At 44.2% G+C, this 12504-nt stretch overlaps 1 protein-coding gene across 2 annotated transcripts in view; it reads right to left on the bottom strand.

Moving 5' to 3' along the window:
- The window catches only part of EIF3A (eukaryotic translation initiation factor 3 subunit A), a 48796-nt gene extending 36333 nt beyond the window's left edge, over positions 1–12463 (bottom strand). For both annotated transcript variants that reach the window (XM_068255495.1, XM_068255496.1), the window contains exons 1-7: positions 12355–12463; positions 5427–5617; positions 3386–3522; positions 3113–3276; positions 2826–3025; positions 1628–1836; positions 843–1014 (exon numbers count right to left, since the gene is read on the bottom strand). In XM_068255495.1, the coding sequence (XP_068111596.1) occupies positions 843–1014; positions 1628–1836; positions 2826–3025; positions 3113–3276; positions 3386–3522; positions 5427–5617; positions 12355–12403 (1122 nt within the window). In that variant the 5' untranslated portion in view covers positions 12404–12463. The remainder of the gene's footprint in view (positions 1–842; positions 1015–1627; positions 1837–2825; positions 3026–3112; positions 3277–3385; positions 3523–5426; positions 5618–12354) is intronic.
- Positions 12464–12504: the final 41 nt, after the last annotated feature.

The raw sequence follows: 12504 nt of genomic DNA, 5'->3' as shown, positions 1-12504 counted from the left end.
ATATATATGATTAACAGGTGAAACAAAAAAAGTGACTATCGTGCAAAAATTAATTTTAGTAATTCAGCTTGAAAGGAGAAACTAATGTATGAAATAGACTCATTACATGCAAAATGAGATCATTTCAAGCCTTTATTTGGTATAATTTTGATGAGGATGATGATGATGATGACGACTTACAGCTTATGAGAACCCCAAAATCTCAGACCATTAGAATATTGTGAAAATGTTCAATATTCCAGGCTCAGAGTGTCAGATGACTAATGAGCAAATTCATCCAACACCTGCAAAGGGTTCCTATTTCAAATATTAGTTGCACCTTTTAAGTTGATTTAAATGGACTTTTGTACAATATTCTAATTTTTTTGAGTTTCACCTGTAATGCAGTCATAATGCATTACAGATTACCTGAATGACATGCGTTAAAACACACATTAAAGATAAAAGATCGCTTGCAGAAAACTTTGGTAGTTTTCCGTGAACGTAAGGGTGAACCCCCCCACCCAATGTTAAAACTGACCAGCAGAGCATGCATCCTTTTACCCATTCCATGCAATTAACCAAAGAGATGCAATGGAACTAATTTATTTAGAGCCTTGTGCTAACCACTCACTGATCAACAGAGCCCCAGTCCAACAAATGATCGATTCCTCCACATCATAAATCATTTCACCACCTACCAGCACTTGATTTTGATTTCAACAAAACTCGACACTTGCTGCACACTGGTAACTTTGTACCACCTGATGCAGCCAGTGGCTGAACAAACCTTGCTACTCTCCCAATTAGCAAATAAAAATACATAAAAAAAGTGAATGAGGCTCTAGCCTAAAATTTCTCACCATGTCATTTATGAGACCAACACGGTTGGGCGGTGATTGCAGTCCCAGTAATGTGGCCAGACGGCGCTGTTTCTCCACAATAATACCGTCCATGTCCAGGAGACGGGCGATATCAGTTCGCTCCGGAGTTATGGGAATTGACAGTGTGGCCAGGAGGACTCTAGTTGACATTCTGGAAGAGAGAGACAAAAGAAGAGAGTGAAGCAACTCAAGCTAAAGAAAACCACGGATGCAGCAAACATGCAACCAAAGAAGAAAATGTGGTGGCAGAATAGGAGGTGATTAAGAAAGGCAATTAGGAAGACACAGGCACAGAATTGTAGAATGGCGTGTACTCTTCTTGCTGGTAAAATTCCACTGCCAAAGAGGAGCATTTCCCAGAGAGACAAGATAGGCTTGTTAATTAAAGTGAACCGAGCAGCAATTTTAGCTCCCAGGGCATCTTAACAGCACATTAAAAAGGCATGCTAACAATAAGGCTCATTACTAATTCTATTTCATTCTACTTTTTTTTTTTTACATTTAAATGTTTGTTGGAGGCTTTTATTGCCCCACTGCCTACTTCAGAAAGAGCAGGCAGAGAAGGAGTGCATGTGTGTGGTGTGTGTGTGTATCATCGCACAGCGATGATCAGGAACAGAGCACACCAGCATAGATAGTAACTGACCGCACAACACAGACTGATAGGTGATTGGCCAAAAAGTAAAACACGGAAACCGCAAAGCTAATTTCCCTCCACATTGCCATATGAACAGATACATTGTGACAAGCCTGCAGGGACCAACCTCTGCGTCTCCTCTGGTGTCAGATTCTTCCGCATTTCTCTGGAGAGATGGTAAAGGCGGTGTAGTGTAGAGGCATGAAAAAGCGCGTTCCCCGACTTCCAGAACACCGTAGAAACCTTGTTGTAGTAATTGGCCATCAGTTGAGGCTTTGGTGGCTTCTTAGACAAGGCGAACAGACCATGGATATCCTCAACAGCTTTGAAAGCTTCCTGTAAAACATTTAAAGTGGTATTCAAAATAACACTAAAAAAATTAAATTGTTCAGGAAAAGAAGAAGAAGGCGCTCAGAAGAGAGTATATCATAAGTCCTGAAAAGTACTTGACAGAGTGCAGCTAAGGCCCCGAGAGGCGCAACTAAGCGAGGCTCCCAGATGCGAAACGAAACCCCCGAGAGGCGCAACTAAGAGCGAGGCTCCGAGAGGCGCAACTAAGAGCGAGGCTCCGAGAGGCGCAACTAAGAGCGAGGCTCCGAGAGGCGCAACTAAGAGCGAGGCTCCGAGAGGCGCAACTAAGAGCGAGGCTCCGAGAGGCGCAACTAAGAGCGAGGCTCCGAGAGGCGCAACTAAGAGCGAGGCTCCGAGAGGAGCAACTAAGAGCGAGGCTCCGAGAGGCGCAACTAAGAGCGAGGCTCCGAGAGGCGCAACTAAGAGCGAGGCTCCGAGAGGCGCAACTAAGAGCGAGGCTCCGAGAGGCACAACTAAGAGCGAGGCTCCGAGAGGCGCAACTAAGAGCGAGGCTCCGAGAGGCGCAACTAAGAGCGAGGCTCCGAGAGGCGCAACTAAGAGCGAGGCTCCGAGAGGCAGTTGGCAGAAGTACTTTGGACAATTTAGGGGTGGAGTGGACAGAGGGTGCCTTGAGCAGATCACTGGGACGGGACGAATGGAGTAAAGAAGAGCCTCTTCTTATAAAGGACTTATTTATATAATTGATAAAAATAACCTTTCAGCATATTTACAAGCAAAATAATCACTGAAAGTAAGTTGTTCCTGATTAACTTCATTTCAATATTACTTTTCTTACCTTAATTATATTTTTGCTATTTAGGAGCATAAAAATGTAAAAGATAAGGTGAAAACAGGTGAAAAAGATTTGTGAATCATGCCCATTGTGATCAGATATCAATGGGTAAGGTTCAGGGGTAAACAAAGACTGCGTAATAATTAAATTGTGTCCGCCACTGCCATTAAGCTTAACCCACCTGCCAAAGCTCCATGCTAATGGCACTATCCAGCTGAACCAGCCGGGTCTCCAGGTGCATGGACTGGCTCTCCGGGTTGTTCAGGTTGATGGCTGTGCTCTGATTATGATGTCGCTGAATCTGACCCAGATGCATCCTAAGATTGTCGCACAGTTTCCGGAACTCAGCCTTTCGGGTGTAGAGCAGACAAAACTTGAAAGCTGCAAATGAATAAATAGACCCAGATGATAATCTTTAAGGACCACAAGTCACCAGCACATCAAAAGAAAACAACGAGCTCTGCTCACCCTGCTGGGCAATGTCATGATACAGTCGTTCCACCTTGGAGTTGTTCCTCAGAAGATCCAGGCACTGCCTGTAAGACTCCCAGAGGAATTTCACCCATGGCGTGAGGAGCAGGCGGTCTGTACGGTCCTGAGTATCTTCCCCACTCACAGCGCTCAAGAGGACACTGTAATCACAAATCAAGTGGTCAACTCAAGCCACAGACATCCGTCTTCACGGAAATTATAAGATATAAGAAGTTTTTGTTTTTTTCAAGTAAAGCAAAGTGTATTTACCTTTCTGGAGTCTGTATGTTGTCCAGATCCTCAATGTCCAGAACCATCTGCTGGGAGGACTCCTTGGCAGCCTCTGTCCTCTCCTCTGCCAACTTCAGGTAGGCCCGAACCACATCTTCCAGAGACTTGATATTAACCTGTGTAAAAATATGGAAAAGAGCAGGTATAATTTCCCGTACTTGCAGGTAGAGCTCAGATTATACTGAGCACAGTACCACGAGAACATTTTCTGCCCTAGAGGACCTCATAAGGTTTTTACTGGTTTCTGCTGTTGGCAGTTACATACCTACGGGGAATGGGGGGGGGGGGGGGGGTATGTAGCTGAGCTCTGTCGACCATATCGGACAGATTCCTGCTGGCAAACACAGCATTCATGATGCTGTAAATACACATCAGCCCCTGGCTGACAACACGTATTTTACTATGTGGGGGCAGAGGGACAATGAATGTGTCACTGTACCCATGCCGGTCTGTCTGCCCACAGAGTTCATTAACACCCACCAGTCTATTTCAGACAAGTGTGCATGTGGAGGGGTGGGGCATGTATGGGCCTTTAGCTGTGTTTAATGCTTGAGCAAAATAGTATTTTTGAGTTTCGTACCACTAAACTTGTGGGGATGCTGAGGTCACAGGGGTCCATATAGGCGACATATGCAGTGTACCTATGGTCACACCACCCCAGAGCAGACCTTAGGCGTGTCCTAAAGGGGCACTACAGCGAAAAACTGTAAAATTTTAAATATGTGCAAACCTATACAAATAAGAAGTTTCTTCCAGAGTAAAATGAGCCATAAATTACTTTTCTCCTGTGTTGCTGTCACTTACAGTAGGCAGTAGAAATCTGACAGAAGTGACAGGTTTGGGACTAGTCCATCTCTTCATAGGGGATTCTCAGCAAGGCTTTTATTATTTATAAAGATATTCCCTAAAAATGATTTAAACAATGATGCTAGCCATGAGGTAACATTTTATTTAAATTCTATAAATATATACGGATCATCATGACATATGTAGGTGCTTTATAAATCAATAACAACTCCCCAATGTGAGTTTTCTATTTTGTGCCTTAATATGAATAGGCTTTTAATATTTCTATAAATCTGAGTAAACATTCCGCTTTGTTCTTGTAAAGCTTTTTCCATCACTTGTAACTATGCATTTATTTATATGCATATGAAGTTTTCATCCATGTCAACCATATTAAGCCTGAGAAAGCTATGAAAAATCCATTTTCAATGTTTTTAACTTAGCGTATAAAGAGTGTGTGACAGCTGTGAAGGCCTGCAGTCCCTTGTAATCATGGGAGGCCCTCAGTGAAGCCTAACTGCTGATGTGACACATTTACTGCAGAGGGGCACACAGAGGACAGTCACATGAGGCTTCATATAATTAGCAGGGCCTGGCCCTAGACAGAGGATAACTGGGAAACCACAAGGGGGCAGTGTGAGCTTAACTTACTGAAGCCACATGTACACAGGGCCCAGCTATTTGTTTGGCAAAAAGTTACTGCCCTAGCAAAAAGTAATGTAACATGACTAATTTCTTGAAATTATTTTGGGCGACAATTTATTTTGGTGTAAATAATGCTTCTAAGCTCAAGGAAAAGTTTTTTTTATACCATGAATTGTTATCTAGAATATTCACAAACAATTCTTTCAGGTAAAGGTAATTTACTATGCGACGCTCTCCGCTCGTAATGGTGCAGAACTGTTCTGCATTATCCAGGTTTCTGAATAAAGATATATGGATTTGAACAACACTAATAGGCAATGCTACTTCCAGGCCTGCATTGTACAGAACCCACAGGACCCCAAGAGAGTCATCTTAGGTTGATAGTGTACTGGTTAGGGGCTCTTCCTCTGACACATGAGACCAGGGTTCATATCTGGCTCTTCTTGTCCAGTAAGCCAGCACCTAGTCAGTAAGGAGCTTGGGCAAGACTCCCTTACTGTCTATAGAGCGCATCCTAGTGGCTGCAGCTCTGGTGCTTTGAGTCTACCAGGAGTAAAGAGTAAAATAAATGTTCTGTGTCTTGTCTTACCTGCTGGCAGATATTTTTGTACTGGTAGAGTCCTTCTTTGGCCAGGTGGCTCTTGCGGAGGTCCACACATAGCTCCAGGTACTTGAGCATAATAGGCTCGTGTATTTTCTGCCATGTTCGGTGCTTTTTACTCTTGATGACATCGTACAAAACATCCAAAGCTGGCTGCTTCTTCCCAACCTCAAGAAATTCTGCAAAGACAAATTCAAGATTGAGCTGTAGGCATGAGGACAGATCAGTCAGGCAGCATCGTTCTCTAAGCAAAGCGTGTCAACAGTTTTTATGAGCAGAACTTCTTAGGATAGATGTACAACCGGACTACATGGGTAGAGCTTACTGCGGACCTATTAGGTGACAATGCCTGGAGATCACACACAACAGGCATACCATATGCAGAGATGTATGCCCAACCCAGTAAAAACACACACACACACACACACACACACACACACACACACACACACACACACACACACACACACACACACACACACACACACACACACACACACACACACACACACACACACACACACACACCTTAAAGGGAACCTTAACTGAGAGTGATATGGATGTTTCTTGTTAAACAATACCAGTTGCCTGGCAGTCCTGCTGATCTCTGTGGCTGCAATAGTGGCTGAATCACACCCTGAAACAAGCATGCAGCTAATCCAGTCAGACTTCAGTCAGAGCACCTGATCTGCATGCTTGTTCAGGGGCTGTGGCTAAAAGTACACAGGATCAGCAGGTGATTCAGGTAACTGGTATTATTTTAAAAGGAAAAATCCATATCCTTCTCAGTTTAGGTTCCCTTTAAAGGACAATTAAAAGGACAATTAAAGTGAGAGGTATATGGAGGCTGCCATGTTTATTTTCTTTCACGCAATCCCAGTTGCCTGGCTGTCCTGCTGATTTATTTGGCTGCAGTAGTGCCTGAATACAACCAGAAACAAGCATGCAGCTAATCTTGTCAGATTTGACGAAATTGTCAGAAACCCCTGACCTGCTGCATGCTTGTCCAGGGTCCGTGGCTAATAGTGTTAGAGAAAGTGGATCAGCAGGATAGCCAGGCAACTGGCACTGCTTAAAAGGAAATCAATATGGCAGCCCCCATATACCTCTCACTTCAGCTGTCCATTAAAATGTACCCCCCACCCTCCAGACATATAATATGGCATCAGAGGAGAGTCTATGTAAAGACATCCTCAATTCTGCCACAATACAGAGGAATCAAACCCTTCAGGAGCCTTTTCTAATCACTAGTGTTTTGAAAAAGCTTTTGCTAATGCAATGCTATGGGGGATTTTTATAAAATCACATTGCACAAGTGGGATGACACCCATAGCATTACATTAGCAAGAGCTTTTCAAATCCCAAAGTGCTCAGAAAAGCGCTCCTAGCGCCTTCCAGGCCTAAGGCAGGTGCCATGGTTGCCAAGATCATAAACAGTATATTTCTTCGAATGAAAATCAGCTGGGAATGATTTAAAGTGGATCCGAGGTGAACTTTTACTCATTGCATAATTGTGTTCCTTTCCTATTGTTTATAGGGCGTTCCTCAAGCCAAATACTTTTTTGTTTTAATACTCTAATTCCCTATAAACTAAATAAACCATACCCACAGGTTTTCAGAGAGCCTTGGCAGTAGCAAGGGCTCATGGGAGCTCAGTCTGGGCAGGAGGAGGAGGGGTTACTAGCCATTGATTTCAGAGGCAGAGGGAAGGACGGGGATTAGGTTTTTTTCACAGGCTTAGTGATCAAGATACAGATAAGCCTGCCTCTGTGTAATGTTTACAAACAACATGGCTGCTGTCATTGTATCACAGGAAGAAATAATCATTTGTTTGCAGCTAGATTTGCTGTGTAAACTATCTAAACTTTAGATAAGATATATAGACAAGTTACTTGTTATAGTTAGTGTTTCATCTTGGATCTGCTTTAACCACATTAATCCACTCATGATTGCGATTGTGACTTTGTATAGTTTGGTACAGTACACAGCTATGGAGGCATACATCATGTGAGACTCATGCATGTGTATATAATACTCAAACCATTAGGCCTCGTTCACATCTAAAATCGCAATTGCAAACGCAATCGTTTTGTGTCGTCCCCCCCCCCCCCCCCCCAGTGCGCTCCACTGCACGCTGCGTTTTTTGGTAAAAGCGCTTTTCCAGAGCAGTTTTGTCATTCACTCACTGACGCAAGTCAGGAAGTGAACTCTTTGACCCGGAAAAGAATACAATTGCGTTTTTCCTATACCTTCCATTGAGGCAAAAAAATCGCTCCAAAAATGGTCCAGGCACCGCTTTCCTGAAAGCACAGCGCACGGACCGCGCTGATACGAACCTTCTCATAGAGATTCGTTGCACAAGTGTTTTGTGTACGTTTTTAAAAATAGCCTGCGCTTAAAAAAAAAAAGTTCGAAAACGCCCCTAGTGGGAATTATTATTATTAATTTATAAAGCGCCAACATATTTCGTGGCGCTGTACAAAGTAAGAATGAGCCCTTAAAGGGGGCCTAAACTATTGCACAGGGAAAAAGGAAAACAGAGAAATGCATCGTGTATGTATTTTGAGAGTTTAGCCTGTCTAATTCCCCCTTATCCTTGTCTAATAAAAAATTGCAATTTGATCTCTCCGGTGTCACCAGACTGCCTCAGCATAGATGGTAGATAAGCTCATTTGAAAGCACAGGATGTTAACGATATGTCTGCTTCCATTGAAACTGAAGATTTATTTTAGGATTTGAATCAGCTATAACAAAAATGTTTTTCTTTAAAGGTCATTATGCGGTTTCTTATCTTTTAAAGCAGAGTGGAAGTTCTGAGTGCAGTTCCGCTTTAATGACCATTTCCGAACATTCTTCATCAATATATATTACCGGTAATCTAGACAGTCACAGATGAGGGTGAATTAGACAGGCTAAACTCTCTAAATACATGCAGGGTGTATTTCTGTTTTCCTTACGTCCAGTGCAAGAGTTCACTTTTCTAAGTATCGGTATTTTGTTTGTAAAACTATCTGGTGTTAGTTAGGTCTTCTGTACACAGATTCTATTTCACACAGAATACCAGCAGTATGACCTCCAGCAGGGGGCGCTGAGGAAATAACACTCTTCCCTACTGAGGAAGGCTGCTGAGTGCTGACACACCATTCAAACCCTGATAACCCTACACAGGCCAGCTGCCAGAGGGTGGTGTACAACCATTATCAACACACAACAGGCTTCTGGGGAAAAGAATCACAACTTCCCCAACAACTGCTGCTAATATTCTAATGGTGCCCAAAGAAACTACAGCATTTGTCAATCAACTCAGCTGACTAATCACATTCACACTTCACAAACTTTAATATGACTGGGCATTAAACAGGAAGTTTGCAATCTAGGCTTTTAAATGGCTGCATTAATGCAAATTGCTCTAAAGCTTTTATTTAAAGGGGAACTGAAGTGATAGTGATATGGTGGCTGCCATATTTACCTCCTTTTAAACAATACTAGCTGCCTGTCTGTTCTGCTGATAGATTTGGCTATAATAGTGTCTGAATCACACCAGAAACAAGAATGCAGCTAATCTTGTCAGATCTGACAATAAGGTCAGAAACACCTGATCTGCTGCATGCTTGTTCAGGGTCTATGATGAAAAGTATTAGAGGCAGAGGATCAGCAGGATAGCCAGGCAACTGGTATTGCTTAGAAGTAAATAAATATGGCAGCCTCCACATCTCTCTCACTTCAGTTGCCTATTAAAGTTTAACAGATATGGTACATTGGCATTTATTTATATTGACCTGGGGCTACCTACCAGCCCCATGAACACTGACTTCCCTCAACGACGTCATCCTCGGCCCCTCCGTACTGGCGATACGACTGCTGATAATCCGGTCAGCCGCCCCTAATCGAGGTCTTCTGCACATGTGTGGCTCAGCCGTGTGCGCTCCTGCAGCGTTCACATTCCCTAGAGCCTTCCGCGCCTGCGCAGTACAGCCCGGAGGACGTCGGATGACGTCAACGCGCACCAATGACACGCATTGTGGAGCGCAGAAGAAGCCCGACCTGGCAGCCGGCCTGGCCAGGTCGGGCTCGCCACCGGGAGCCTGCGGAGCGGCGCCGAGGGCACAGCCTGCCTGCCACGGGCTGGAGGAAGCCCCAGGTAAGTGGATTTGGATATTTATTTATTTTTTAAGCGCTGCCTGAACCTTCCCTTTAATGACATTAGTGTAGCTTTCCTGATTGCTGCCGATAAGCAACGTTCCCAAATTCCCCCACAAAGCTCTGCAGGGTGAACTAGCCCTAAGGCTCCGTTCACAATGGGGATCACAACATTTTTAGCTTTTTGCGACAGGGATTTATTTTGCGGTTTTGAATATTTCTTAATGGACAATTTCTCAATTTTTGAACAACTGTGATCCGCTCTTTTTCACATTTGAATCGCGCTGCATGTACTGCGGTTTTGTTTAGTGGAAATCGCTGCAAGTGAGATCACTGCCATATACTTTTAATTACACTATTGCTTTTCAAAGCGCTAGCGATCACCAGCGATTTGGGAATCAGCGGAAAAGGCCCACAAATCACCCCAGTGTGAATGGGTCCTAAAAGGTAGCCAAGAGACAGATCTCTGATCAGAGAGAAATCTGTTGGCTGCCCATACACTGCAGGCCGATTCCCGATTGACTTCAGAATACAATATATCTGGAATCAGCCGCGTGGCACCTTCTCCGTCGCTAAATGTTATGTGTCATGTCACATATGTACCACTTGCTATACTCCAGCAGCGAGTGGGGCACAAATGTAAGAGTGCCTGGACACTAGCGGCGGGCGTTTGGAGAGGCGTTAGTTTAAAGGACAACTGAAGTTAGAGGGCTGTGGAGGCTGCTATATGTATTTCCTTTTAAACAATACCAGTTACCTGGCAGCCCAGCTGATCTATTTGGCTGTAGTAGTATCTGAATTACACCAGAAACAAGCATGCAGCAAATCTTGTCAGATCTGCCAATATACGCTTGTTCAGGGGCTATGGCTAAACGTATTAGAGGCAAGGGATCAGCAGGATAGCCAGGGAACTAGTATTGCTTAAAAGGAAATAAATATGGCAGCCTCCATATACCTCATTACAGTTGTCCTTTAATGCATGGGTACCAGGTTAGGGGGCACATAACACTTTGTGCTGTCTGGATCTTTCATGACTGACAGCAATAAAGATGCTGACCTGTAAGCTAACGGAGGATCTAACAACAAACTAATTACACGGTGAGTAGAATCATTTCTTGATCTATTTTTTTTTTTTACTTCACACTTTGCAATGTCTATTTTTATTTTTTCTACCTACTACTAACTTTAAGAAGAGTTCCTCTTTAAGCTCACCTGTCCTGTGTCTTCTCCACCCTGTGGCCAGACAGCATGTCACAATGTTCATACCAACGGTACAAGCAACCCCACGTCAATGGATAGAAGACATGGGAGGAGTGTGCCCGGTGGTGAGTGCAAAAATGGCACACTGCATGACTCCTGGGGTAAAAATGTTAGATATGGGGGTGGTCTGTCCCAATAGTCAACGCTGCTACTGCTACACACCTGACCACCTCCTTTTAAGAACTTTCTCACCAGTGCGGAAATCGATCAAAATTAGGATCAGGCAGCCATGTTGCGACAACAAACGTGTATGACCACCTTATCGTTGCCTTGATTTTAAGCGGCTCCCTATTTACAAACAGGTTCCGTCCTGGGAAATTGTTTGCAAGTTAAATTTGTCTGTAAGCTGAATCATGTTTTATGCAGAGGGAAACTGATACATTGTTTCATTTTGGGCAACTCTGGATTGGGCATATATATATAGCATAAACTTTGTTTTCTGGTTGTTTACAATGTGCTTGCAATTTAACTAAACAGTTTATACAACAGTATAACAAAAATAAAAAGCACTTAATCTTGTTTGTATGCCTGAAACATTAAAAGTAAAGTCATTTGTAAGTATGGGGGACAGCTTGTACTTCCCTAGCACTCTATGGACCATAGAACTTTTTCTACTGAGTCTTCTCCTAGAAGAAAATGTTTCATCTTTGCAATTGCAAAATCAAAAAGTGTTATCAAAATGTTGTTGAGTATATTCTTGCTTGCTGGCATTTTATGAGGAATTAATGATTGACAAGGGCCCTTATACAATTGACTTTTTCTTCTGAGTTACCTCCTAGGAGATAATTTCTCATATTTTTAAAATAACTTTTAAGCATTTTACAATCAAAAAAAGTACCTAAAAGTTGGTGAAAAAGTACTATCGGAATAATTTTGAATATGTTCTTGCTTGCTGGTGGCTTACAAAGCATTTTATGACAAGGTGTGAAAAATTCACCCAGAAGTGAATTGCATACGGGCCAAGGTGAGAAAATATCACCAATGGGAAAACTCAGAAGGAAAAGCTAGCTGCATATGGGCCCATCCATTCATTATCCTCAGTGCCTCCCCTTCTCCTATTCATACATCTGTTACCCTAGATCCCCCCCCCCCCCCCCTTCCTCTATACACATCTGCCCCTTACATGAATCCCAGTGCCCCCCCCCCTCCCCTATTATACCTATAATAACCTGAGTGACCCCTCCCCCCATATATAATAATCCAAGTGACCCCTCCTATCCTTTAGGGTCTCCCCGATATTGCACCATCTCCTTTCCATATGTCTCCCCTGCAGCCTCCATTGTTGTGTATGGGAGATCACACAGCTTCCCCGACCACCAGCCCACCTCTCCCTGCAGCCCTCACTATCCTCCCCCCTCCCCAGGCGCCCCCGTCCTGCAGAGCCCCTCTCCCAGCACCCCGCAGCCAGAGCCCCCATACTGCGCCCAGCTCCCCCTCCCGGCGGCCATCCGCACCCCACAGCCTGCCCGGGGAGCTCCGGGACCCACCTAGGGGGATGTGACCCCGCGGCACTTACCGTTCGCCCTTTTCAGGGCGTTCTCCGGGCGCTGGAAGTAGGCCGGCATGGCGGCAGCAGCGGGATAAGGCGGCCACGCCGGAGAGAAAGGAGAGAGGCAGGCCTGCGTAGTGCGTCACTACCGCCGCATGGCCCCGCCCCTCCAGCAAC

This window comes from Hyperolius riggenbachi, chromosome 10 (assembly GCF_040937935.1).
Source record: "Hyperolius riggenbachi isolate aHypRig1 chromosome 10, aHypRig1.pri, whole genome shotgun sequence".
NCBI classification, from domain to species: domain Eukaryota; kingdom Metazoa; phylum Chordata; class Amphibia; order Anura; family Hyperoliidae; genus Hyperolius; species Hyperolius riggenbachi.
The sequence above is the reverse complement of the archived record's forward strand: the minus strand, read 5'-3'. Positions and strand labels throughout refer to the sequence as shown.